At 38.9% G+C, this 24,607-nt stretch overlaps 1 protein-coding gene across 1 annotated transcript in view; it reads right to left on the bottom strand.

Moving 5' to 3' along the window:
* Positions 1-22,265, bottom strand: part of ptprq (protein tyrosine phosphatase receptor type Q) — a 66,241-nt gene extending 43,976 nt beyond the window's left edge. Inside the window, exons 1-20 of the mRNA XM_063005068.1 lie at positions 22,227-22,265; positions 21,969-22,082; positions 21,735-21,876; positions 21,112-21,369; positions 19,379-19,596; positions 18,578-18,758; positions 17,513-17,806; positions 15,505-15,789; positions 14,952-15,215; positions 14,592-14,852; positions 13,952-14,082; positions 12,535-12,664; positions 11,644-11,797; positions 11,461-11,567; positions 10,517-10,614; positions 9,151-9,316; positions 8,004-8,264; positions 7,115-7,275; positions 2,863-2,974; positions 1,368-1,594 (exon numbers count right to left, since the gene is read on the bottom strand). Of these exons, the coding sequence (XP_062861138.1) occupies positions 1,368-1,594; positions 2,863-2,974; positions 7,115-7,275; positions 8,004-8,264; positions 9,151-9,316; positions 10,517-10,614; positions 11,461-11,567; positions 11,644-11,797; positions 12,535-12,664; positions 13,952-14,082; positions 14,592-14,852; positions 14,952-15,215; positions 15,505-15,789; positions 17,513-17,806; positions 18,578-18,758; positions 19,379-19,596; positions 21,112-21,369; positions 21,735-21,876; positions 21,969-22,082; positions 22,227-22,265 (3,603 nt within the window). The remainder of the gene's footprint in view (positions 1-1,367; positions 1,595-2,862; positions 2,975-7,114; positions 7,276-8,003; positions 8,265-9,150; positions 9,317-10,516; positions 10,615-11,460; positions 11,568-11,643; positions 11,798-12,534; positions 12,665-13,951; positions 14,083-14,591; positions 14,853-14,951; positions 15,216-15,504; positions 15,790-17,512; positions 17,807-18,577; positions 18,759-19,378; positions 19,597-21,111; positions 21,370-21,734; positions 21,877-21,968; positions 22,083-22,226) is intronic.
* Positions 22,266-24,607: the final 2,342 nt, after the last annotated feature.

The raw sequence follows: 24,607 nt of genomic DNA, 5'->3' as shown, positions 1-24,607 counted from the left end.
GCTCTTTAGCTAAAGCCCTGTAATGGATTCCTTGAGGAACTGGTACTGTCACTCTGTGGGTGTGTTTGAAAAGCTAGGGAGCTCTCTACATAGACAGCATTTTACGTCATCCTATGTGAACTCCCCAGAATGAGGCTGTTCGAAATCCAAGATGCCTTAATATGCTGTCTAGTTAGGCATCTTAAAAAGCGTCCTTGGTGATCAAGGCAATCCCAGCATTCAGTGCGGCAGCTCTTCTCTCACAGAAAAAAAAACAAAAACATGGCCGACGGTGTGGAGAAACGAACAGAGTTATTTTCAAACGTAAATAAATTATTGATTTTTAACTTAACTATAAACAGAAGTGTCGTTTATTTGCAAGTTCGGGCTTGTCAGCGAATTTAACCGTTTTCGGTACACGATGGGAGATGTTAGGTGACATGCTAGCGCGCTGTGCCACCCCATCCCATTGGTTTGAATGGCAAGATGCTAACTGTTAGCTTAGTAAGCGAAACCCAATGGAATCGCTGTCTAAGTAGCGCGTTCGAATAACCTGACTTAAAAGTCAATGACTTATTAGAATCCTCTCTACTGAGGCAGCTGCCTATGTAGGCAGTAAGACAGCAAGGCAGCTCCCTAGGTTTTCGAACACACCCTGTGTAGACACACCCAGCTGGCCAGATCTTAGCAGTGGTGGGCTAGCATAAAAAAACGCTGCATCACCCATACGTCTCACAAACATTTTATGTGCATAATATTTTGCACAGTGCTCAAATACTAGTCATGGACAGTGCACTAAATTTAAATGCTTAAAAATGTGTGGAAACCATTTAGTTATGGCCTACTCCTGTTCTAGCTTGACTGTGCACTTGTGTACCACGCTGAGGAACTCTAATGGCCTGCACAGAGCCCTGAAATTAACCTCAATGAACGCCATTAGCATGAGAACTGTTTACTGAGAGCAACGCCTTTTTACCTGATATTATTGCCTGACCTCACAAATGCTTTTTACCTGATTTCCCACAGTCAAAATATTGAGGAAAGCCCTCCAAAAACATTAAGGCTTTTATAGATGCATAGCAAAGGGAAAGAAGCCAGATCATATTTATGCCCATGGATTTCATAATGTAATGTTCTAAAGGCTCACAGTCAGGTGTCCACATACTTTTGGCCATGTAGTTCATTTCAAGTTTTGGCCAGTTGTCTGTATCATTGTTTAAGCATCTTTTGGTGTAATGTTTATCAGCTGAAGTTATATATAAATTACACTTGAGATCTTAGTAATATGAAAATGTTCAGTTGTATAAAAGTTTTCAGTACACAATCAATGCAATGAGCCTTGACATCATCATTAGGTCTTTTAATGTTGGGCAAATATGTATTAGTACCTTAATATTATAAGTGGCTCCAGGTGAGAGGGTGTTCAGGAGAGTTTCTGGGATATCCAGGCTTTTAGTGACCTCAGTGAATGTAGGGTCAGGATGTGGACATACTTCTTTGTATCTGATTACAAACGAATGTATGCTCAGGTCAGGCGGAGGTGGCATCTTCCAGGATAGAAGGATTCCATTCGAGCCTACTCGCTCTCCTTCTGGTGTAAAGGGGGCAGCAGGAACTATAAACACATACACACATAGACATAAATATTATGTCATAGGCATTTTACCTATCATGTGTAACATGACTACATGCTTTAATAGTGGGGCACACATAGACCTTTAATAATACAATAGAATAACTGATTGATTAGCAAGGCTGACACTTAATGTTCTCATTATTTCTTTTTGGAGCTATCATGTGACTGAGCATTGTGCTCTTGATTGTCATTGAGAGGTTCTAGGTCATGGTCTTTTCAGAGTGTTAAAGAGATGTATCGATACTTTGAAAGCAAGAGCGGTTGATTCCAAAGTCCATGATTCAGCACAAGAGCAGCTAATTTTCTAAAGTCGCTAATGAACTAAAACCACTATCAAACTGTACTTAGAATCATGAATGCATGTCAAAACATAACATATGCCTATTGCTAAAGTGTTTTTCTAACATCAGAACCATCAGGTTCTCAGATGGATCGGGTGTTTGGACTGTACAATACTTAATAGCTGTTAGTAAATAAAAATATTAATTAAAGTTTTCCAAAAAAAACTGCATGTGCCACAATACCCTCCCATCCCCATTTAAACCTTTGTAGAACCTCACTTTGCCATATTGCCAATAACACAGCACTTAGTCTTCTCCTATTACATCTTATAAGAACTTAAATTGGCAAGCACTGATTATACATTTGTTGTGCTTTTTTAGTAATTGGCAGTCTTAATTTAGTAACTTTTATGGCCTTAATAAGTTTGGGAAGCAGTGAGTGAGAAAATTGTCACATTATGCTGTGATTGCTCAGATAGTAAACGCCAGAAAGCAGAGCTTGTCATTTAATGTTTGGAACCAATAAACTCTATATGTCATGTTTCTTATTCGTATTATTTTTAACTACAAATCCCATTACTGGAAAAGTTGAGACAATTAGTAAACTACAGTAAAAACAAAAATCTATGATTTCTTCATTACCTTTATTTAACTGAGAAAAGTAGGAAGAAATTTTTGGATATGGCAAAACCACTTTAGGCTACTTTCCTCACTATGATGTTCTCTAAACCACTTTGTAGTTTTCATGTGTGATGCAGGTTATTTCCATTAACATTAAATTACCAGTGATATCCAAACAATTTTAAATGATCAGGAATACACATAACTTTACTCAGTAAATAATGATTAATAAGAAAATTGCTTCACATGGATTAATGCAATAGCCCACCACTGCAGGGTTCAAGTCTCAGCTGTGCCACTAGCATAGTCTGGCACTTTAGAGTTAAAATGCTAGAGAACACTCACCAGCTTCCGTAGTGGTAACTGTACGACTGACAGCAGAGCTTTGCCTTGAGGAGGCAACTGCACTGACAGTTACCATATATGTTGTTCCTGGATTCACACTGGACACACTGGCCTATGGCACACATACACACACATACACACAAAAGTATAAAACCATTTTACAACAGCAACAGTGTTATTATTTACCTTTTCAAAAGGATTAAGGTCAGTAAGCAAGCAGATACAATTATACATACTGTATAATCCCAATTTTTACTGACTCATGATTTAAATTTAACATAAAAACAGAACAAAATCTTTAACAATACATTATCCATGAAACATGCTAGCAATACATGCAGCTGTAAAATCTCAATTATACAATAATACAAATAATATAATAATAAATAATAATAAATAATAATAATAATACAAATGCCAACCCAACAGTAATTACACTACAGTACCACTTAAACAATACATAACCATAAGTAAATAAGTGTTTAATGTTTATCAAACTAAAGAAGATATACACAAAGTATAAAAACAAACAAAAACAAAACTGGTCAAATATTTGTTTCTCTCCAGGGTACAGTATGTCTGAAGACGTTCTTATTAGCTATTAAACAAAACAAATCCTGAGACTAGACTAGTTAAGAATCCATGTAGCAAAATAGTGTCTCAGGTAAACACATGATTTAATTAGCAGATGATCAACACATTAAAAATGTGCATTAAAACCATAAACATATCCAAACTCTACTCTTTATCTGTACACACACACACACACACACACACACACACACACACACAAAGCTATACCAACATTAATTGTGTCTAGTACTAACAGTAATTGTGTCTAGTAAAGTGTCTGCTAAGTGTATAGCTAAGTGTATACACTTAGCAGCTCTTTGGTGGCCCATTTCTGTTATTAATTGAAGTAGAAAATGGTTGAAAAACTGCAAACCGACAAATGGCCAACAATCAAGAAGAGTAAAACTACAAAGCACATCTACATGGTGCCACATTTTTTCTTAGTAAAGTTTTGTGCCACATCATTCCTCAAAACCTGTACTGTATTAAAGGTGTCACAGGGTGGTGAGTGCCTCACAATAGGGGCACCAGTTGAAACATCTGAGATATTAAAAAAAACCTTTGCAGAAGACCTAACCAGGAAGAAAAGGAAATAAATACAATGACTTAATGAACAAAATAATAAAACCAAACCAAAGATGCAGACTCGAGACTCAAAACAGAAAAGACAGGCGAAAGCATTGGGAGAGCAGAAACATGGCACTCCATGTAACACCATTGCCAGGAAAAACTGGAAAACAAAGAGACTCAAAAAACTAAAGGGTGCCTATTACAGCTATAGTAACTTGAAAGCCACTACCACGTTTCCGTAATGCAGAGCTGAATAACACTAGCAAGGAAGCTAGCGAAGAGACAAGCAGCCAGTCAAAAAGTCAGAGCTGAGTTCCAGGTATGCTTTTGAAGCAATGCCCCTAGTTATATTGCTAAACATTGAATAAGGCACAAAAAAATTTACACATTTTTACCTTTTCTCCCAATCTAGTAGTGTGTAGTGACCCAGTTGTATCTCTTCTACTGCTGCAGACCTCTGCCTTGACCTAGAAGTAATGTACCTATCACATGACCCCTCTGACCCTACCCTGACAATAAGCAGCAATAAGGAATCCCTGCAACCTGCCCTCCCTCAGAGCCAAGCATGGCCTGTGCAGGTGCAGAGCTGAGACTCGAACTTGAGATCTCAGCAGTTATGGGCTAGCGTGTTATACCTCTGCACCATCCAGGCGCCCTAGAATTCCACTTTGTTAACCTGCACACCCCTCCCACCGACCGGTCAATTGAATGGTGGTCAGAACGTTACAGGAGGTATGGAACATAATTGCTTCAAAAGAATTTCTTAAAATGTTCAGATGTAAGGCATTAAAAGCACTGTCAAACATTCTGGTTTAACATATTACAAATATGTTAAATTGGGTTAAGCTCAGATGACTGTCAATTCAAACCCTGTGGATGAGGAATTCCCTTCTTGATAGGGCTGGTCTCATCCAGGATAATGTCCATCATATTAAGCATGTGCTTAGAATAATTGTGTATAGATTCATTGTAAGCTTTTTGTCGAACAAGTCACACTAATGCATTACGGTGAATACATTTGAACTGCCTGATGTCATTCCCAATGGTCTGAATGCACGTGACCCGTTAGTCAGTGTTCCTTTTGTAACTCTAGCTGGATAAGCAGTCTTTGTGACTGATGCTTCTGCCATCTGTGTCACAATAATGGACCCTCTTTTTATTAGCACTTAGATCTTTTTCTTGAGGTCAGTTGGGTCCACTTACAATTTGTCTATATGCCACAAAACCAGGTATGCCACAGAACCAGGTACACATGATAGAGAAGGTACAGCTACACCATGTCTCAGGTGTAGTTTATGTGAGTACTGAGTCAATTCTGTAACCTGGGAAATACGAGCCTCAGCATTCTAAAGAGGCAGCTGCTACCTTGTTAACTCATCCAGCAGTAGGGAAAATTAGAATGCGTGTGCAGTAAAGAAGAATTTTAGGGTGAAGTAAAGAAGAAAGTTTACATACACTTGTAAGGAACCTGTATGTAATAGCAAGTTTTGGGGGTTTTTGTTGATGTCTGAAACTGTCCTTTTTTTTTTTTAATTTGTCTGCTTCCATATTTTAGGGGTCGCCACAGCAGATCATTCTTGTCAGCAGACAGCATAGCTAAAAGGGGAAGAGTTGTACACTGGATGCCCTTTCCGATCCAGTACTCCTTATATTTTTCTGGCTTGGGACAAGCACTGAGAGCGCACTGACAACGGCTAGGCTTTTCGGCCATCCCCACTTTAGGACACAGCCAATCATGTCCGTGTAGACCCCTGACCAGCTAAGCACTGCTAAGATTTAATCCCCAGATCTCAGCAGTAGTTGCTGTGCATGAATTACCAGTGTACCACCAAGCACCAATTTGACAGAATTATTAAATACATGCTTTATTTGTTAGCAACATTTTCACACTTTTTTATACATTTATTCATGGTTTGCTAAAATCTGGTAGGTTAATTATATTCAAGCAGCAACTTAGATTATTAAAATGGTGGTGTAGAAAGTTTTTTAGTGTTTTCTAATATAATATGTATACCTTTTGGTGATTTAAGTTAGTGATAAATGATAAAATGCCTATAATGAATGTTAAATATAAATATAAATGTGTACAATACAATATTCTTTTTTGGCATATCCTAGATTATTTGGAGCCAATGTATGATATCCCTGGAGCCAAGAGAGTTAAGCAACATTAGCTGCTTAGCAGAGCCAACCCTTCTATTGATACCCCGGAGTTTTACCCACTGAGCTTCCACTGTCCCAATAATTGACTAATATGTGACTTTGGGGCCATTTTGATGGTAACTTAAAAATTAGATTAAACAGTGGTCACCTTGCCAAGTTCTGGAACAAAACCGTTATCCCATTCCAAGATAACATAAAGCTTGCCAGATTGCTTCTTCCCATCCTTGACAACAGACAATTGTTCCATATGCATTGTAATACATGCAATCAGCCAGCCATGTAAACAAGTTCAGTCATAATCATCAACAGTAAAATGACATTATTAAACTACAGCAAAAATGAATAATCTAAGTTGTTGTGTGCATAGTTTTGATACAGTTACACCTACACATACCACACATGTCCCTAATGAGTGTATGTAAATATTTGACCTTTGAACTGTAAAATAAAAAGTTAAGAGAACCCAAAAAAGTTTTTATATTGCCTGTACAATCACACAGCAAACACTGTACAAACAGACAAACCACACAGGCATCATAAAAAGTCAGGGCTGGAAATGCCTACCTGAACGTTGGCGATGCCCACACAAAGGCTGAGCAGCAGAGGCGTGTAGAGTGGCATGGTAGCGTCTAACAGAGAGAGTAAGGAAAGAGCGTGCTTGTGGTAGACGAACATTCCAGGTTTGAACCAGCTTATGCACCACAACTAAAGGTCATTAAAACTTAATGGTCTCTCTCTTGTTCTCTCCCTCGCTCTCTCTCTGTCTACCTTTACTCTCTAACCTTCATTTTCTCTGCCTAACTGATACAGATACCCGATCACCTGACACCTAGCATTCAAAAACAGTGAACTACTGCAATGAAGTTTACAGATAATGAGCATTTCTTCAAGCTTGTAGCTTTTGACATGATCATAATGCAGCCTCAACTCTATTGCAGCTATGTACCTGTATATGACCATCTGGCATGATCATTATAGTCACATTGCCATGATCTGGGTTGAGGTTGACCTGGTAGCGTTGATCACATCCAGAAGATGGCAGCCAGTGCAGGGAGAATGATCGAGGAGCGACACTGACCACATGCACATCTTCAGGACTTGCAGGGTCTAAAGAATATTTCAAAATTCCATCAGTATATTTTATGAAAGACATAGTAGTAAGAAAAGAGGCTAGAATTAGTGTTTAATTAATATTTGAATAATCCCGAGTCCACGATGGACTTCTAAGCTCATCTATTATGCTTTAACTTTCTTTTTTAAGAGTTAAGGCTGGATGATATAATATTCAACATCACAATATATTAGCACATGGCAGCACAGTTGAACAGAAATGTTCTCCTGATACATGTGTTTCTTTCCACATCCCAAAACATGTTAAAGGTAGATTTGCTGCTCTAGATTGTTCTGTATTTATGTGAGTAAGTAAAGGGGTAAGTGTGTACATACACTTGTACATACACTCGTAGCTTGTGCATACTTTATGTGGACAAAAGTATTAGGACACATTCTAGTTACTGAATTTATGTGTTTTAGGCACAACATTCAAGCAAGGCCCTGTCCTGTTCTAGCATCACTGTGTCCCTGTGCACAAAGCAATGTCTATAAAGATATAAAGAAAAGCTTGATTTAAAAAAACTCCAGAGGCCTGCACAGCGCCCTGACCTCAGCCCACTGAACAGCTTTAGAATGAACTAAAACATCAATTGAGACAGCATTACAGCATTTGTCAAAAATGTGCCCTTTTTCAAAACATTACAATAGGCTGATGAGGGACTGATGTCTAAACACAGCTGGTTTTAAAGTTGAGTTAAAATAAACAAGATAAAAAGAGTAACCTGTGTGTATGGTGAGACTAGCTGCAAGTCCGCTGGCTGTTTTCCTAACCCGCTCCACTGTGGCATTGTAGGTGCAACCATCCCGCAGGCCGCTCACTGTGTATTCCTGAGTGTTGTTGGTCACATTAAACACTGAATGATGTGAGCTGTTACTGACTGTCACTTTGTAGAAATCAAAATAACCAGCAGCACTGTCCCACCGCAACATGACAGATAAGGAGCTGAAGTGTGACAGAGAAAGAGAACATACACCTGCAGGTCCTAAATAAAGATTTAACCAAGAAACAAATACAAACACAGTGGATTTAGTATTTAAAGCTCTTTATTTCATTTGCACACTTTATTGTGCTGTAGATTTGATTTTGAATAGATATAATTGCCGTTTGGCACTCGGGTGGTGGAACGGTCTATTACACTGGACCACCACAGCTGAGATTGAAACCTGAATGTATAGGCAATTTTCAGTTGAACTACAATTCTCCAACTGCAAAAGGCCAATAATTTGTTCAACATTTGGCTTTGCAACAAAGTAACAATGCTAATAATTTGTGGTGTCTGAACACCCTAGATCAGTTTGTTTTCTTATTCATATTGTTGTTTATGCTCATGAATACTCATTTTTGTTTAAATTTAAAAGCAGAAAGACATTAAATTTAAAGTTGATATTTACGCTGAAAATATATTACATAAAAACAAAAGTGGTTGAATACTTGTTTTAACTAGATTTGTAAATGCAAAAGTAATGACTGAAAGTGTCTATAGTAATAATTCTATAAAATATTGCTGTTATGTAATTGACCTGTCAATCATAATAAGCTTAATTACAGCTAAACTAGACTGACTAAAGCTTCAAATGGTCATAATGTCAGTGTGAGTGATTACTTTCCTTTGCTCCAGAGTAAAATGATAATAATTTTTATGGTTTCCCATTGCTTTATCCTGGTCAGAGTTACTGTTTGACCCCTCAGTCATAGCCAATCATGTCTGTATGTAGACGCCCAATGGGCAAATAGCACCACTGGGATTTGAACCCTGGATCTCAGCAGTGATGGGGTAGTATAATTTACTGATGTGCCACCCAAGCACCGACATGATAATAATAGTGTAATTAATTATTATTATTAATTATTAGCAATTAATTTCTTACTAGTGGAAGTGTTTTTGGTAAGGATTTGGCTGAAATCCGAGCCCAGAAAGGACTGAATCTCAAACTTGTAATCACTTCCTGGATTAAGGTCCTTTATCCTTACACCATTGACAAGAACATCAATTTGGTGAGGGAGAGAAATATCTGCAGCAAGACTGTAGCGCAACTGCAAGAAAGAGTGAATAAAAAAAGAGAAAATAAAAGGAAAAAATAGGAGTAATTTTTCCAGACTCACTGGGTGCAACAAAGTAACACACTGCATTGTGTACAGCCACTGGCTTCCCCAGGCATAGCCAGTTATGTAGATGAGAGACATGTAGACAGCCGGATGATACCGCCACTGGGCATACCCTAGTGGTGGTGGGCTAGCATAATTTACAGCTATGCCACCCGAGCACCCATATAATAAAAAATATAATATTATATTATAAAAGTAAGACAATATAAATGTGTATTCTATTATATTATTGACAGATACCAACAGCTTTGAGGATTTTCTCTTGCTGTGGGGTACGATCTCGGCTTTGGGGTTGTGTATTATTGAGAGAGGTAGTAACATTAGCAGGTAAGGCTGTGAGAAGTCGCTAGGCAACATCCCAGGTGAGATGGGCTGTATCAAATTTTAAACAGGTGTTCTGCTTCCCCCAGCAAAGTACTGCATAATAAATGTACTCCAGAGTAACACTTTTAAATAACATTGAAATTAGTGATTAAGTTGCATTTTGAAGTTTGCTCACCCCTGATAACAAAAAATTTTTTGAAGTAAAGAAACTTTTGCAGCAAACTCTTTATAATAATTTTTTTGCAAATATTATTGCACAATCATGTGCTTAATATTTAATTAATCTCAAATGGGGGAGGGATTATACATGGGACGTGCAGAGGTTTATTCACTTTTGTCTTTTTTTCTGGATTCAGAAAATACTCCTCCTTGATTTTTGCACATATGTGATTTTGAATTAAAAGAACCCTTTAACATTGCCAAAGTTGTTACAGCCAACACTGTCAAGTAATACTGTCAATTACTTTTCCACATGGGTCATATAGGTTTTGAATAAATCTTTTTAATAATGAGAATCAGAGTTGTTGGCCAAGTATGTTGACACACAAGTCATTTAGTTTCAGCCATTGTTGTCTCTCTAGTGTTATAAGCAATATACAGACAATGTACATTACATAGTTACATACAATACACAATATTAAAGCAACATAATACATAGAATGATCATTTGAAAGTTGCTATCTTATATTTAATTTAGTTGCAAGATCTAAAACATTTAAATGTGACAAAGGAGCAAAGGTAAGGGCAATATATGTTTTACTGTACTTCCTTTTTGCTTGTATTAAATGATTCCAGTTGACCTACCCTGTAGCCAGTGACTCTGCCCAGTGGTCGAGTCCAGGTAATGTACATGGCATTTCCTTCCTGTTCAATAAATGTGATGTCATCAGGAGGGGCTGGAACTGTGGTATAAAAACTGATAAGAAGAAAAACAACAAATACAAATCACCTAGCTAAATGTGTCAGTGCTTGTGTACAGCAAAAGCTACTTGTTCTAATTCTGACCTGACCTGAGACCTGATAAGAACAAATAAAGGAATCATGAGCATTTTTTAATTGTGCTGTTTGAATATTGGGTGATGTAGCTATAACTAGGTAAATACCATCTGGCTCTACTGGTAGACAATTTGCAATAAATAGAACCCATCAAAGAAAACAAGAATTTTTTATTCTTAACTTTACTGCTTTAAATAAAGTCTAAAAATTAATCACACAGGAAACTAACAAAAATGAATGCTGTAGTTTTTTTTACAGGATATTGTAAAATACTGCGTGCCACATTCAGTTTAAAGTCTTTTAAAGTAACAAAACAACAAAACCTTGTTCTGTACCACCTACCCTTTGAGCCTCAAGTCTGGCTTGTCTTGATCCACCCATCAGAACTCAAGGAAGACAGACATCTTCCTTAACAAGCACTACAGACCTTCATATATGCTACACAGTAGTCCCTCACTCTCTGTGGCTGCCTGTAGTGAGTTTAACTTATAAAGATGAGCTGAATATAGACTATAGATTACAAGCTATGCCTAAAATATGTCTGTCGACTACTGTTAACTTCTAAAAAATAATGATCATTAATCAATTTTTTGGTACTGGTATTTACTGTTAATATTGTGACACCTCACCCTCAAAATCATGGATAAAGTTGTAATGGCTAGAGAAAAATGATGAATTGGTTCCAAGCTCATGTAACTAAACTGAGCACTGTTAATACATTGTTAATACATCTGAGGGATGTTTGTACTCACATGTGTTGTTAGTTACAGCAGTAGGGACACTGTGTCTCTCTCCACTGACACTCATCACCTCAACAGTGTAAACCGTCCCAGGCGGTAGGTGGTCAAAGTGATAAAATCTAATGAAGAAAAGTAGCTATACTTAATACCAAATGAATGATGGGGTTTTTTCTCTATTCTGAGATTAATTCTTACCTCACATCAGAGACACTTAGACTGGTCTGCAGGTTGTAGGTTGAGTTTTTGATTGATATAATAAAAGCATTACACACTCCTGGGCCATCCATCCAGCTTACAGAAAAAGATGATTCAGTCCTCTTCAGTGGCAGTAGTGTGACTGGACTAGGGACTGAGCAAAATACATTACATGGTCACAAAGAGCTCATAAATCTCTCCTTCTATTTATTCTTCCGACTGCTCCCGTTAGGGGTCGCCACAGTGGATCATTTGTCTCCTTCCTGACTTGTCCTCAACCTGCATGTCCTAACTCACTGCATCCATAAACCTCCTCTTTGGCCTACTGCTCATCCTTCTACCATCTCAATCTCTCCTCTCTAACTTTGTCTCCGAAACATCCTACCTGCCCTGTCCCTCTAATAAACTCGTTTCAAATCCTGTCCATCCTCATCAATCTCATCACCTCCAGCTCCTCCTCCTTGCCTTTTTGTTAATGCCACCGCTTCCAAGCCACAAATACCCTTCTATCACAAATCACTTCTGCCACCCACTCCATCCTACATGCATTCTCTGCTTTACCTCTCTACCACACTTACTTTTTACATTCAACCCTAAATATTTCATCTCGTCCACTTTCACCACCTCAGTTCCTGGATTTCCAAAAATTAAAGCTAAACATCTTGAACAATGTTATTAAAGAGAGTTCTTTCTCTATCTGGTTAAAGAGGTCTGCAGGCTTGCAAACCCATCCTTGTGAATCACTTCTGATGCAGCCTTTAACCCAAGTCTTCGCTGTGGTTAGCTAGCATATTAGTCTGCTGTGCTTACCCAAGTAAGGATTCTTTATTGGATGTATTTTGAATAATGGACATACATAGAGAATTTATGTGTGTATATCTGTGGACCTACATGCTCTGATGGCAATAAACACAGGTGTACTGTCTCTGAACGATTGCTTCTCTGTACGGACTGAGATATTACACAGTTTTCCTGGGATCACGTCCTCAAACACTGCCGTAGTTTGGACAACTTTCTGCACCTGCAGTGAAGAACAAATAATACTGCGAGATTTATCCTTTACAACATTTTCTGCATAATACTGTAGATTAAATGACAGCAGACTAATGTAGTATATTACATTTACAGCATTTAGCAGACACTTTTATCCAAAGCAACTTACAGTACTGTAACAGTATATATTGTTCAAGCAATTGAAGGTTAAGGGCCTTGCTTAAGGGCCCAACAGTGGCAACCTGTCAGTTGTGGGGCTTGAACCAGCGATTACTTTCGATTACTAGTCCGGTAACCTAACCGCTAAGTTACAACTGCCTTCATATATTAGCTCAATAAACAGAATTCATCAATGACTACAACCTTATCCATATTTACAACTTTTGTTTGAGAGGTAAGAAAGAATGCAACAGTCACTCTGAAAGAGCTCCAATAGTCCTGTGCAGAGACTGGAAAGTCTGTTGGATCGACAACAATCTCAATGTATGAGGTTTTTATGACAGAGTGGCAGGACATGAACATCTGTTAAGACTGGAATTTGCTAAACAACATGTAAAACAAAACTTTGGCAACATGCAAAAGATTCTTTGGTCTAATAAGATAAAAATGTAACTCTTTGAGCAAAACAACCAACACTGTGTGATGTTTTTAAGGCATGATGAATAATGAAAAACATGCGTTACATGTGCAAGGATTGAGAAAGGCATGAATGCAGTCAAATAAGAACTATCTTAAAATAAAACCTGTTCCAGTGTGCATACAAACTCAAAAGAGTTCAGCACAGTGACCTAAAGCATAAAGCCAAAACAGCACTGGAGTGGCTTTAAAATAAGTCTCTGAACATCCCTCAGTGGCCCAGCCAAAGCCCAGATTTTAATCCCATCAAACATCTGTGGCGAGACCTGAGTATGCCAGTTCACAGACCGGTCATCCAATCTAATGCAGCTTGAAAGGATCTGCCATGAAGAATGTTATAAATTGCCCAAATTCAATAATGCAAAGATATTAGAGCCATACATATCTAGGAGGAATTGCAGCTGGAACTGCTGCCAAAAAGGCTTTTACAAAGCATTGAATAATGGATTCAAATACTTTTCTGTTTAAGGAATTTCAGTTTAAAAAACATGTTTTTTACTTTATCATTATACAGTAGTTTCATAATTTATTGTAAAACTAAAGCTTGCTTTCTGAATTACCTATTTTGTTCTAGGCAAAATAGTTGTTATATATTCCATTCCTTTTATTAAGCAACCACACTTTAAGCTCATGTATAAATAAATAAACACATCCATTTCTCTCACACAGGTTTTCATACCATCACAGTGTCAGTACAGTTGATACAAAGCACTTCATATGAATGTCCATGGCCTTTCGCTTTATCCCACAACACTTCTATCACACGGTCCGTCACAACACCAGCACGAACACTCAAAGGCGGTGCCAGACCTGTACATACACATACATAATACATAACTCATCACCACAAATTCATGCATTGAGGCTGACATTTAAACTCTTTACAATCAAACACAGATGTGATGTTTGAGTGTTCACATTTTTTTTATTACAACCTCAACTCAGTATGAAAAATGCAAATAAAAAACAGTGTTTTACATTTACTTTTTTTTATGGCAGACAATATGAACCCAATATATTTCATGTTTTGTCTGGTTAACTTAATTTCATTAGTTAATATACATCAATTCATGCAGTTCAGACTTGCAACACATTCCAAAACAAGTTGGGATGGTGAAGCATTTACCACTTTGTAATGTTGCCATTTCTTCTCACAACACTTATAAGACGTTTTGGCAACAAGGATACCAAGCAATTAATTCACAGAATTTTTGGATTAATAAGGTATCAAACCATGAATAAATGTGCTAGCTCTAACTCTATTTAATGAATGAATGACTGTCAAGTGGAGCAGCATGAGTTTGAAAACCATTACTTACAGGTTCTGACTGGATGCAGACAAAAGCCATCACTCTTCATGCCTCTGCTGGTAACGAAGATCTGAAACTCATACAGCGTTCCTGGAGTCAGATCTTCCACTGTAGCCTTACTACTCCCATGAACCATGGGAATCCAGATGCTGTTTTTTCCATAGACTACAGTAAGGCCATCATAAATACCAATGCTGGGCATCTGGACAAACAGTACCACAAAGTTTGCTTCCACTGTATATGGAACAGCACCATGAACCATTTCTGGCTCTAAAAACAAAACAAAATGCATACCTCAACACAAAATGAAAAAAAAGAAATACACCAACAATATGCATGTTTTGAAAAACTAATTAAGAGTTTTTTTACTCAGTGTCTGCTGTATGAGTCTCTCCTGACTTCTATTTCCACCCCTTTCTGCAGCTACACACACTTCATACGTCTCACCCGGCACAAGCATGCTTAGTTCAATACAGTTTGAGCTGTTCACCCAGAAATTTCTGGAAAGCTCTGTGTGTGGCCGTAGCTGGATGTAATATCTGTCAACCTTGTTGTTCTGAAGATGCTTCCAGCACACTGTCATGTTATCTTGCCCCACAGATAATGCTGAAACACTGAATGGGGGCATGACCTCTGAAAAACATAACTGTAATTATAACAGCATTTACGATTCTTCAATGCAATATTCAATACAATATTCAATTCAGTACTTCTCCCAAAAACTTCGAAAATCGATTAACTTCTCTAAAGTGCCTATAGGTGTGAGTAAGTGAGTGTGTGATGCCCTGCAATTTATCACCGTCATGTCCAGGGCCACCTTGAGCCCAGTGTTTCTGGGTGGTACTGGACCCATTGCAGCCACTGCAAGGATGAAGCAGTTTACAGTTTAAAAAATGAATATAATCCAAGTGGAATGACTTACCTGTGATGACAGTCAGGTGTGTGGACTCAAAGCTTTCCATCCCTTCTGCTGTGACTGACACTAAAGTGATCCTATACTGATGATATGATTCCAGCCTATCAATTACCCCACTGACGTTCCTTCTGTTCAGCCACAAGCCCTGTCCCATGCCTGATGCTGTATCCAGCCAGCTTAGGAAATACTCATCAAACAAAGCATCGTGGGAAGAGTCAGGAGAAAACCAGGACACAGCAATCTGACTGGATGTGACATCTGTCACTGTAATATTCCGTGGAGAGTTTGGTCCTGTAGAGGTTAAAGTAAAGCACTTTTAGTGTGGTAAGTTGTGTCACTGTATGTGTGTGTGTGTGTGGGGGTGGGGGGTGGGGGTGCAGGTATATATTTGTATACTTACAGTGTATCACAAAAGTGAGTACACCCCTCACATTTCTGCAAATATTTTATTATATCTTTTCATGGGACAACACTATAGACATAAAACTTGGATATAACTTAGAGTAGTCAGTGTACAGCTTGTATAGCAGTGTAGATTTACTGTCTTCTGAAAATAACTCAACACACAGCCATTAATCTCTAAATAGCTGGCAACATAAGTGAGTACACCCCACAGTGAACATGTCCAAATTGTGCCCAAAGTGTCAATATTTTGTGTGACCACCATTATTATCCAGCACTGCCTTAACCCTCCTGGGCATGGAATTCACCAGAGCTGCACAGGTTGCTACTGGAATCCTCTTCCACTCCTCCATGATGACATCACGGAGCTGGTGGATGTTAGACACCTTGAACTCCTCCACCTTCCACTTGAGGATGCGCCACAGGTGCTCAATTGGGTTTAGTCCATCACCTTTACCTTCAGCTTCCTCAGCAAGGCAGTTGTCATCTTGGAGGTTGTGTTTGGGGTCGTTATCCTGTTGGAAAACTGCCATGAGGCCCAGTTTTCAAAGGGAGAGGATCATGCTCTGTTTCAGAATGTCACAGTACATGTTGGAATTCATGCTTCCCTCAATGAACTGCAGCTCCCCAGTGCCAGCAACACTCATGCAGCCCAAGACCATGATGCTACCACCACCATGCTTGACTGTAGGCAAGATACAGTTGTCTTGGTACTTCTCACCAGGGCGCCGCCACACATGCTGGACACCATCTGAGCCAAACAAGTTCATCTTGGTCTCGTCAGACCACAGGGCATTCCAGTAATCCATGTTCTTGGACTGCTTGTCTTCAGCAAACTGTTTGCTGGCTTTCTTGTGCGTCAGCTTCCTTCTGGGATGACGACCATGCAGACCGAGTTGATGCAGTGAGCGGCGTATGGTCTGAGCACTGACAGGCTGACCTCCCACGTCTTCAACCTCTGCAGCAATGCTGGCAGCACTCATGTGTCTATTTTTTAAAGCCAACCTCTGGATATGACGCCGAACACGTGGACTCAACTTCTTTGGTCGACCCTGGCGAAGCCTGTTCCGAGTGGAACCTGTCCTGGAAAACCGCTGTATGACCTTGGCCACCATGCTGTAGCTCAGTTTCAGGGTGTTAGCAATCTTCTTATAGCCCAGGCCATCTTTGTGGAGAGCAACAATTCTATTTCTCACATCCTCAGAGAGTTCTTTGCCATGAGGTGCCATGTTGAATATCCAGTGGCCAGTATGAGAGAATTGTACCCAAAACACCAAATTTAACAGCCCTGCTCCCCATTTACACCTGGGACCTTGACACATGACACCAGGGAGGGACAACGACACATTTGGGCACAATTTGGACATGTTCACTGTGGGGTGTACTCACTTATGTTGCCAGCTATTTAGACATTAATGGCTGTGTGTTGAGTTATTTTCAGAAGACAGTAAATCTACACTGCTATACAAGTTGTACACTGACTACTCTAAGTTATATCCAAGTTTCATGTCTATAGTGTTGTCCCATGAAAAGATATAATAAAATATTTGCAGAAATGTGAGGGGTGTACTCACTTTTGTGATACACTGTATATTAAAAGGCATGTACTCACTGGTTTTAATTATGAAACTGGGGATGAGTGTTTGAGATGCACCGCTAGGGTGTACAAGCTTAAGTGAGACATAATACACATGTCCAGGGGAGAGTCCACGCACATGCTCTTTATCTTGTGTGTATTCAAGTTTTTTTTGCATGCTCGCTTGGCGGCTAGACTGGTCCTCAATGTGCAAGTTGAGCTCAGAACTGGGAACCATATGGAGGACCTGGGAGAGATTTGACCAGCGAAAAACAGCTTCTGTCTCCTGCACACTGTCCAATTGCAGTCCAATGAATGCTTCCTGTAGCACTGCAGAACATGCACACATGTTTTTCAAAAATCATATTTACACAAGTTTTACCAACATCAAATGTTATTCCAAATGTTATTCATTTAGCCAAGGTATGGTTGGTTCCTAAAATTAGCTTTTAATGATTTGACACTGGAGCTACTATGTTAATAAATAACAGCTGATATACACTGGTGTGGTTTAGGAAAGAGCAAATCTTAAGCAATTTGACATTTTTAAAAACCAAATTTGCTTAACCAAGGAAGAACAATACTATGGCTAAAAAAATCCCAAACAAAAAGAAAAAAAATGGTCAAAATAAAGAGGTGGCCAAACAGAAACAGAGTAACAAATAAAAGACACAAACAAATATGCAGCCCACAATAGAGAAAGTGGATAGAAAATGGATAGCTCAGAAATGAAATCTGGTTGTCACTAAATGGCAAGTTGCTCAGAGAGCCTGTAAAACCCAGTTCTCGAACAAAGGAGGAAATCGGAAAAAGCCAGGGATGGCATTCATTCATTTGCACCTCCATGCCCCCTCTGCCATCCATGTTTGACAAGGCAAAAGGACATGATTCCATAACTGAGCAACGCCACCAATCTCCACTTTTGTTCCATTTCACTCACACTGAAGTTTGCATACTGGAGGCTTTATTTCTCTCACCAAGAGTAACAAAAATAGGTAGTAAAAATATTCAGTCAAGCTTCATGACAACTACATCTCGCCAGTCTTGTGATTTCAATAGTTTTTAAAAGTACGACAATAACAGACTTACTTTCTCACTTACATTCGGTCTGGCAGAGGAACGGGAGCTGTAAGTAGCAAAAGAGAGCAGTGAAGAAGTAGCCTGGTCCAGTAGCATTTTTTTGAAGGGCAAAACAGTCAGTCTGATTGGCTGGCAAAGAAGATACCACCCCAACACTCAGATTGTAGGCTGAACCATCAGACCAGCTCAGGTCACCCTCTTTCTGTGAAAAGAAAGAAGAATGTGAAGGATGATTATTCCTCTCAACCTTTCTCAATATTTATAAAGTCCAGTATGGCTAAGGAGGTGCTCAGATTGTGCAGTGGTAAATTTCACTAACCCACTCTTACTGGGATTTAGGGTTTAAATCCCCAGTGGTACTGTGGGCCAGTCATTCATCTACATACAGACATGTTTTTTATATCTGAGCATTTACCCAGTGTTTCCATGGACACCAGATCCACCGTGACCCTGACCAGGATAAAGTGGTGGTAAGAAAATGAAAATGATGAACAAAAAAGTATGGCTTAGGGGAAGAGAATGTATTTAAGTTGGAACTGTTGCTGGACCAGCATTTTTTTTAACCATGAGCTTACATATAAAAAGTACTTGAGACTTGTTTTATAGGTTCACCCCAGTAAATATTCTATTTAGGATGTTTTTAATTGTGAAAATGAAGCCAATGCCACCAAAATAGATTTATTTAGAACCTACTTTTGTCTATATGTGTATGTCTCGACCATGGTAGTTGAGTTCCTAAAGAGTAGGAGGCACACACTGAGCACACACCAGCAAGTTAGCTATTGAATGTTTACAGCTATGCACAGATTTAACATGTGATACCTCTTGATCATTTAGAGCAGTCCACAGCAGCAACAGGTGATTATGGGAATGTAGATATGCAGAGACAGTCAGGAAGTCAGCAACAGTCTTTAGATTAGCCAGATGGACTCCAGTGGCAATGCTCCCACACTCCTGCTGGGCTTTTGACCATGCTAGTACATCCTGTCTGACATTGAAACAGTTCCATCCTATCGCTAGCCAGCCTGCAGGACACTCACCTGTAAGAAATACACATGTCAGGTGAAAGTGCATAAAAAGTTTACAGTATTATAACCTTTGCAAGTTACATTTATATGTGTCATTATAATCTATAGCAGCTACGAATAATTGAATGTGTCTCTGTTGTGGTATATTACTCTGCACATTGCACCACATGCGATATGAATATTGGGAGAGAGGTTTGAAGTCGAACTGTTGTAACATGCAAAATGGGGTTTGTCACGCCGGGTGAGTCCCTAAAAATGTAGTTTTCTTAATGTCTACATATGTTGTTCAAAAATGCACATATACCACTCAGCATTAATGGAGCCTTAACAGATGTGCAAATTACGTATGCCATTAGAATAACATTCATTCTAAAACTTTTTAATTGCTTAATTGCTCTGAGCCTTTTGTTAATGTAAGGTTTATTATTATTTATAATTATAATAGTATCAACTGTGGCAAGTTCCTGAACAAATCTCCCAGTGTAATATTTAGTTTATCCCAATTTTATTGGAATGTGTTGCAGGCATCAAATATGTACTTTGTCTATATTAAAAAAATAAATAAAGTTGATGAGTTAAAAATAAATATATTGTGCTGTATTCAAACAAATACATGTAAAAGACAACTTACAGTTTTGCTAACTGTTTTTATTAGCGTTTTACCTATTTACCAAACTTTTTTTTTAGAATAAGGTACATTTCAAAACCAGTCCCAAAAATCCCCCTTCATTTTAACAACACAAAATGTAAGCACATAAAATGAAATAACGAAAATAAATAAAAAAATAAAATTAAAATAAATAGTTAGTTGTACAGTACTGTTGTTCTGTTATTGAGTGGTAATGGTAGTCACTAGTGTTTGTGTAGGTGTGTGTGTGTGTAGATAGGTGTGTGTGTATAATAATAATGTTTGTTTGTTTATTAGGATTTTAACATTATGTTTTACACTTTGGTTACATTCATGACAAAAACGGTAGTTATACGTTACACAAGATTCAACAGTTTACAAGTTTAATGTCAAACACACAATTTTGTATCTCCAATTCACCTCACTTGAACGTTTTTGGACTGTGGGAGAAAAGCGGAGCTCCCGGAGGAAACCCACGCAGACACGGGGAGAACATGCAAACTCCACACAGAAAGGACCCAGACCGCCCCGCTGTGAGGCGACAGTGCTACCCACTGAGCCACCGTGCCACCCATAATAATAATGAAGCTAAAGGGGTGCCTGCTAGTTAAAAGACAGACTCTTAATCTGCCCCTTTTTTATGTCCAAGGGTTTGTTAATGCCAAAGGCCGCTCAGCAGGTGCTTGTCATCCAAGTAATGAATTCACTATAGTTGAAGTTCCATCTGTTTAAATTATATTTTTTAAAATTGTGCCATCTATTCAAATAACTGAAGCTTTGATTTTGATTGCACAGTTATGTCTGGATACATTTCATGCTTACACATCACCAGATTGTGTGTGTTTGTGTATGTGTGTGTGTGTGAGTGTTTGTGTAGGTGTGTGAGTGTGTGTGCATACCTGTCCTTACTGCCAGCTGCAGTTTCTGTGTGAGAGTGATATTATAATGTGAAATGTGTGTTTTCTGCTCCACAGTGACTGGATAAAGAGTTCCAGGTTGCAATCCTGTTACCAAGTGAGATGGCTTGAAGAAAGTAAGGACCCAACACTGACGATCCACACACACTCTGTACGCTTGATGGTCCCTCCACTCAGTCCAGGATAACAGTGCAGTAGTAGAAGAGACTTCTAATTTCAGCAAGGAACTTTGCAAAGGAACTAGCAAAAACCAAATCACAGGGGAAATTAGAGCAGGCATTTCTAGATTAATTTTACTAGTACTTAATTTCTCTTATGTAGACATTCTAAAATTTCTGCATAACATGACAACGAGCATTTAGGGAAGGTCAGGCCTAGCAAATGTTTAATTTGTGACATGCAGTTAACCAACTACATTTTTATGAGCTGCAGCTTATGTATCTGCATTCGGTCATCAGACAGCCCTACATGCTTGAAGAAGGACATTTCGGCCCACTTACAACTGTACAAGCTGGGTGTTTTACTGGATGGTTTGCAGGTCCAGACATCATCATCATTGCCAAAACAAGCAATAACCCAGATATAATATCTGCACAGTTACTCACCTAATTGAAAAAGTCTGTGTTGCAACATCTGCCCACGTCTGAATGACTGCAGAGTCAGATTTATTTCACTAGACACCTGTGGCACACTTACATTCATCATGCACTCACACACACTCAGACACACTGAGCTGCTGATCAGCACCTGACACAGGGATGATGAAAATAATGACTTACACAATAATTCAGATGCTTGAATGCCAGCAGTGTGTACAATAGATGAAAGCGACTCCATACCTTGTGTCCCACCATAAGAGTGTAGGTATCAGGCTCAGCATGGACAGGAAAGTGGCAAAACTTCACTTGTACATCCACAGATGCTGAACAACCAAAATCGGGAGCACGTAGAACCTTAGATGTAGAACAAACAAAGCACATTAGTCCAACAGTCACTTTGTCTTTCATGTCATTTCATTTTCAGCAAACAATTTGTCCTGTTCAGGGTCACAGCGGGTCCAGTTAAATCGGGAAACACTGGGCACAAGGCAGGAATACCATGGCCAGATAACCAATCCATCGCAAGGCTTCGGTCATTCCACATCCTCATTTCTCAGACAATCATGTCTATGCAGATGCCCGGCTGAACTCCCAATATCAGCAGTACGCTTTCAGTGCCGGTCCCAAGCCCGGATAAAAATAGGAGGGTTGCATCAGGAAGGGCATCAGGTGTAAAAACTGTGCCAAGGCTGGTATGTGGACCAGATCTGCTGTGGCAACCCTCAAATACAGGAGCAGCCAAGAGAAAAAAGTTTGGAGGCTGATGGATACTTGAGTACTTGAAAGAACCTCATGCAGAACACTGGGAAAACATGCCAAACTCCTTCTAGAGTTTGCTTATTAGAAAACTAATAGGCAAACATTCTGCGGACTATGTATTTCTTTACAATAATGCATAAAATAAAAAACCCTGGGGAGGATTGTAATGAGGGTGGCAAAAACATTAAAGAAAATAGAATAAATGAGACTACTAAACAAAACGGTGGAATTTGACCACAGGTCAGCAGTGTCTGTGAAGTTTGTTCTCCTCGTGGGCTTTCTCGTGGTACTTCAGTTTCCTCAGACCTTCTGAAGAACCTCTAGGTGTGTGTGGCGCTCTACAATACACTGGTGCCCTGTCCTAGGTGTGTTTTAGCTTGAAGCTCAGTGTTTCCGGACCCACCACGACCCTTATTGAATTAGAAACGAATGAATAAATGAATTACCTGTATAAGAAGCGCCAGCAAGTTCAGGTAAGCCGCTTTATCCATTAGCTCTCTCGCTTTACTTCCACTGTCTGAGAGACTTCGGTGAAGAACTAATATCTGAACTTCAACTCCGAATACAACGTTTCCATTAGCTCAAGTTAAAACCACTTCGTCATATCTTTGTTTTTAGCCGAAAATAAAGCGAACAAAAGAATTTTAAAAAGTTAATAAATTAATTGTATATATTTTAAATTTACCGCCGTTTTATTACTGCGCGCGACCCGCTCGCTCCTTGTCAGCGCGTGACTCTTGCTGCTGCTGCTCTATATCACTGAACCTGCACTCAGAGCGCGCACACACACCATAGAGCAATTGTTATTAGAAGTGTGTTAATCAGTGCAAGGGCGTAACAGAAAGTTAGCGAGGACCAAAGTTACCAATAGAACAGCACTCATCGCTAAAAATAATAAAATTAACCTATGGAAACAGAAATGGTCGTTGTCGATTGTGTGACTGACTTCATTGTCATTGACAACTGCACATACAGTATTCGGTATGACAGTCACATCTGGCTGCTAAATTCATCCTGGTTTAATACTGATGTAATTAATGCTGATGATTTGATGCTGATGTAATAAATGCTGGAATTAAACTTGGTCCCTTAAGAGAAACTCTAAAAGCAGTAAGTTTGTTAGGATTTTAACGTCATGTTTTACACTTTTTGGTTACATTCATGACAGAACGGGAGTTACTCATTACACAAGGTTCATCAGTTCACAAGTTTATATTAAACAGTCATGGACAATTTAGTATCTCCAATTCACCTCACTTGCATGTCTTTGGACTGTGGGAGGAAACCGGAGCACCCGGAGGAAACCCACGCGGACACGGGGAGAACATGCAAACTCCACACAGAAAGGACCCGGACTGCCGCATCTGGGGATCAAACCCAGGACCTTCTTGCTGTGAGGCGACAGTGCTACCCACTTAGCCACCGTGCCGCCCCTAAAACCAGTAAGAGTAAAAAAGTAAAATTTACCTCAGCAAACACAACCACATGTTTACAACATGGTAACCTCTTAATGTCACACTACATTTTCATTTATGTATTGTGATTTTATCAAAAGATTTTATAGACACTATTTACTCTTACCTAAAAAGTGGGGCAGTGGATAAAATGAAAATGAAAATGAAACTGTCTTTAACATATTGGCATTTAATATAATTGAATAATTTTTTTTATTTTACTGATTTGCAACACATTCCAAAAAGTTGGGGCAATGGGCAATGTTAGACCAGGAAGTTTGTAAATTTGTTGTAGCCTTCAAATTTAAAAAGAGTGTATAAGCATCTACAAAACACAATGAAATTCGGCATTTAAACATGAACTATCTTGTCTTTGTTTTGTTTTTTCATTTAATTGCATGCATGCATTTAATTGAGTTTCTGCTCCAGTAATGTGGTCACGTCTTATTTTTTATCTCTTATTTATTTTTTATTACTTTGTTCATTTAGCAACCTCCAACAATCAAATCCAAAATTAACATAACCTTACCATGAAGCTGCAGGCTGTAATGCTATGCTTCCTTGAAGAACCAGAATAATGTTGTAACTTGGTGCAGTTTGGCCTTAGTAACATTTCACCACACACTTCTTTGGCCCAGCGTTGCAGTTGCTGAAAGAAGAATTGAA

This window comes from Trichomycterus rosablanca, chromosome 11, assembly GCF_030014385.1.
Source record: "Trichomycterus rosablanca isolate fTriRos1 chromosome 11, fTriRos1.hap1, whole genome shotgun sequence".
NCBI lineage: Eukaryota > Metazoa > Chordata > Actinopteri > Siluriformes > Trichomycteridae > Trichomycterus > Trichomycterus rosablanca.
Note: the sequence above shows the minus strand (reverse complement) of the source record. Positions and strands in the feature narration are given on the sequence as shown.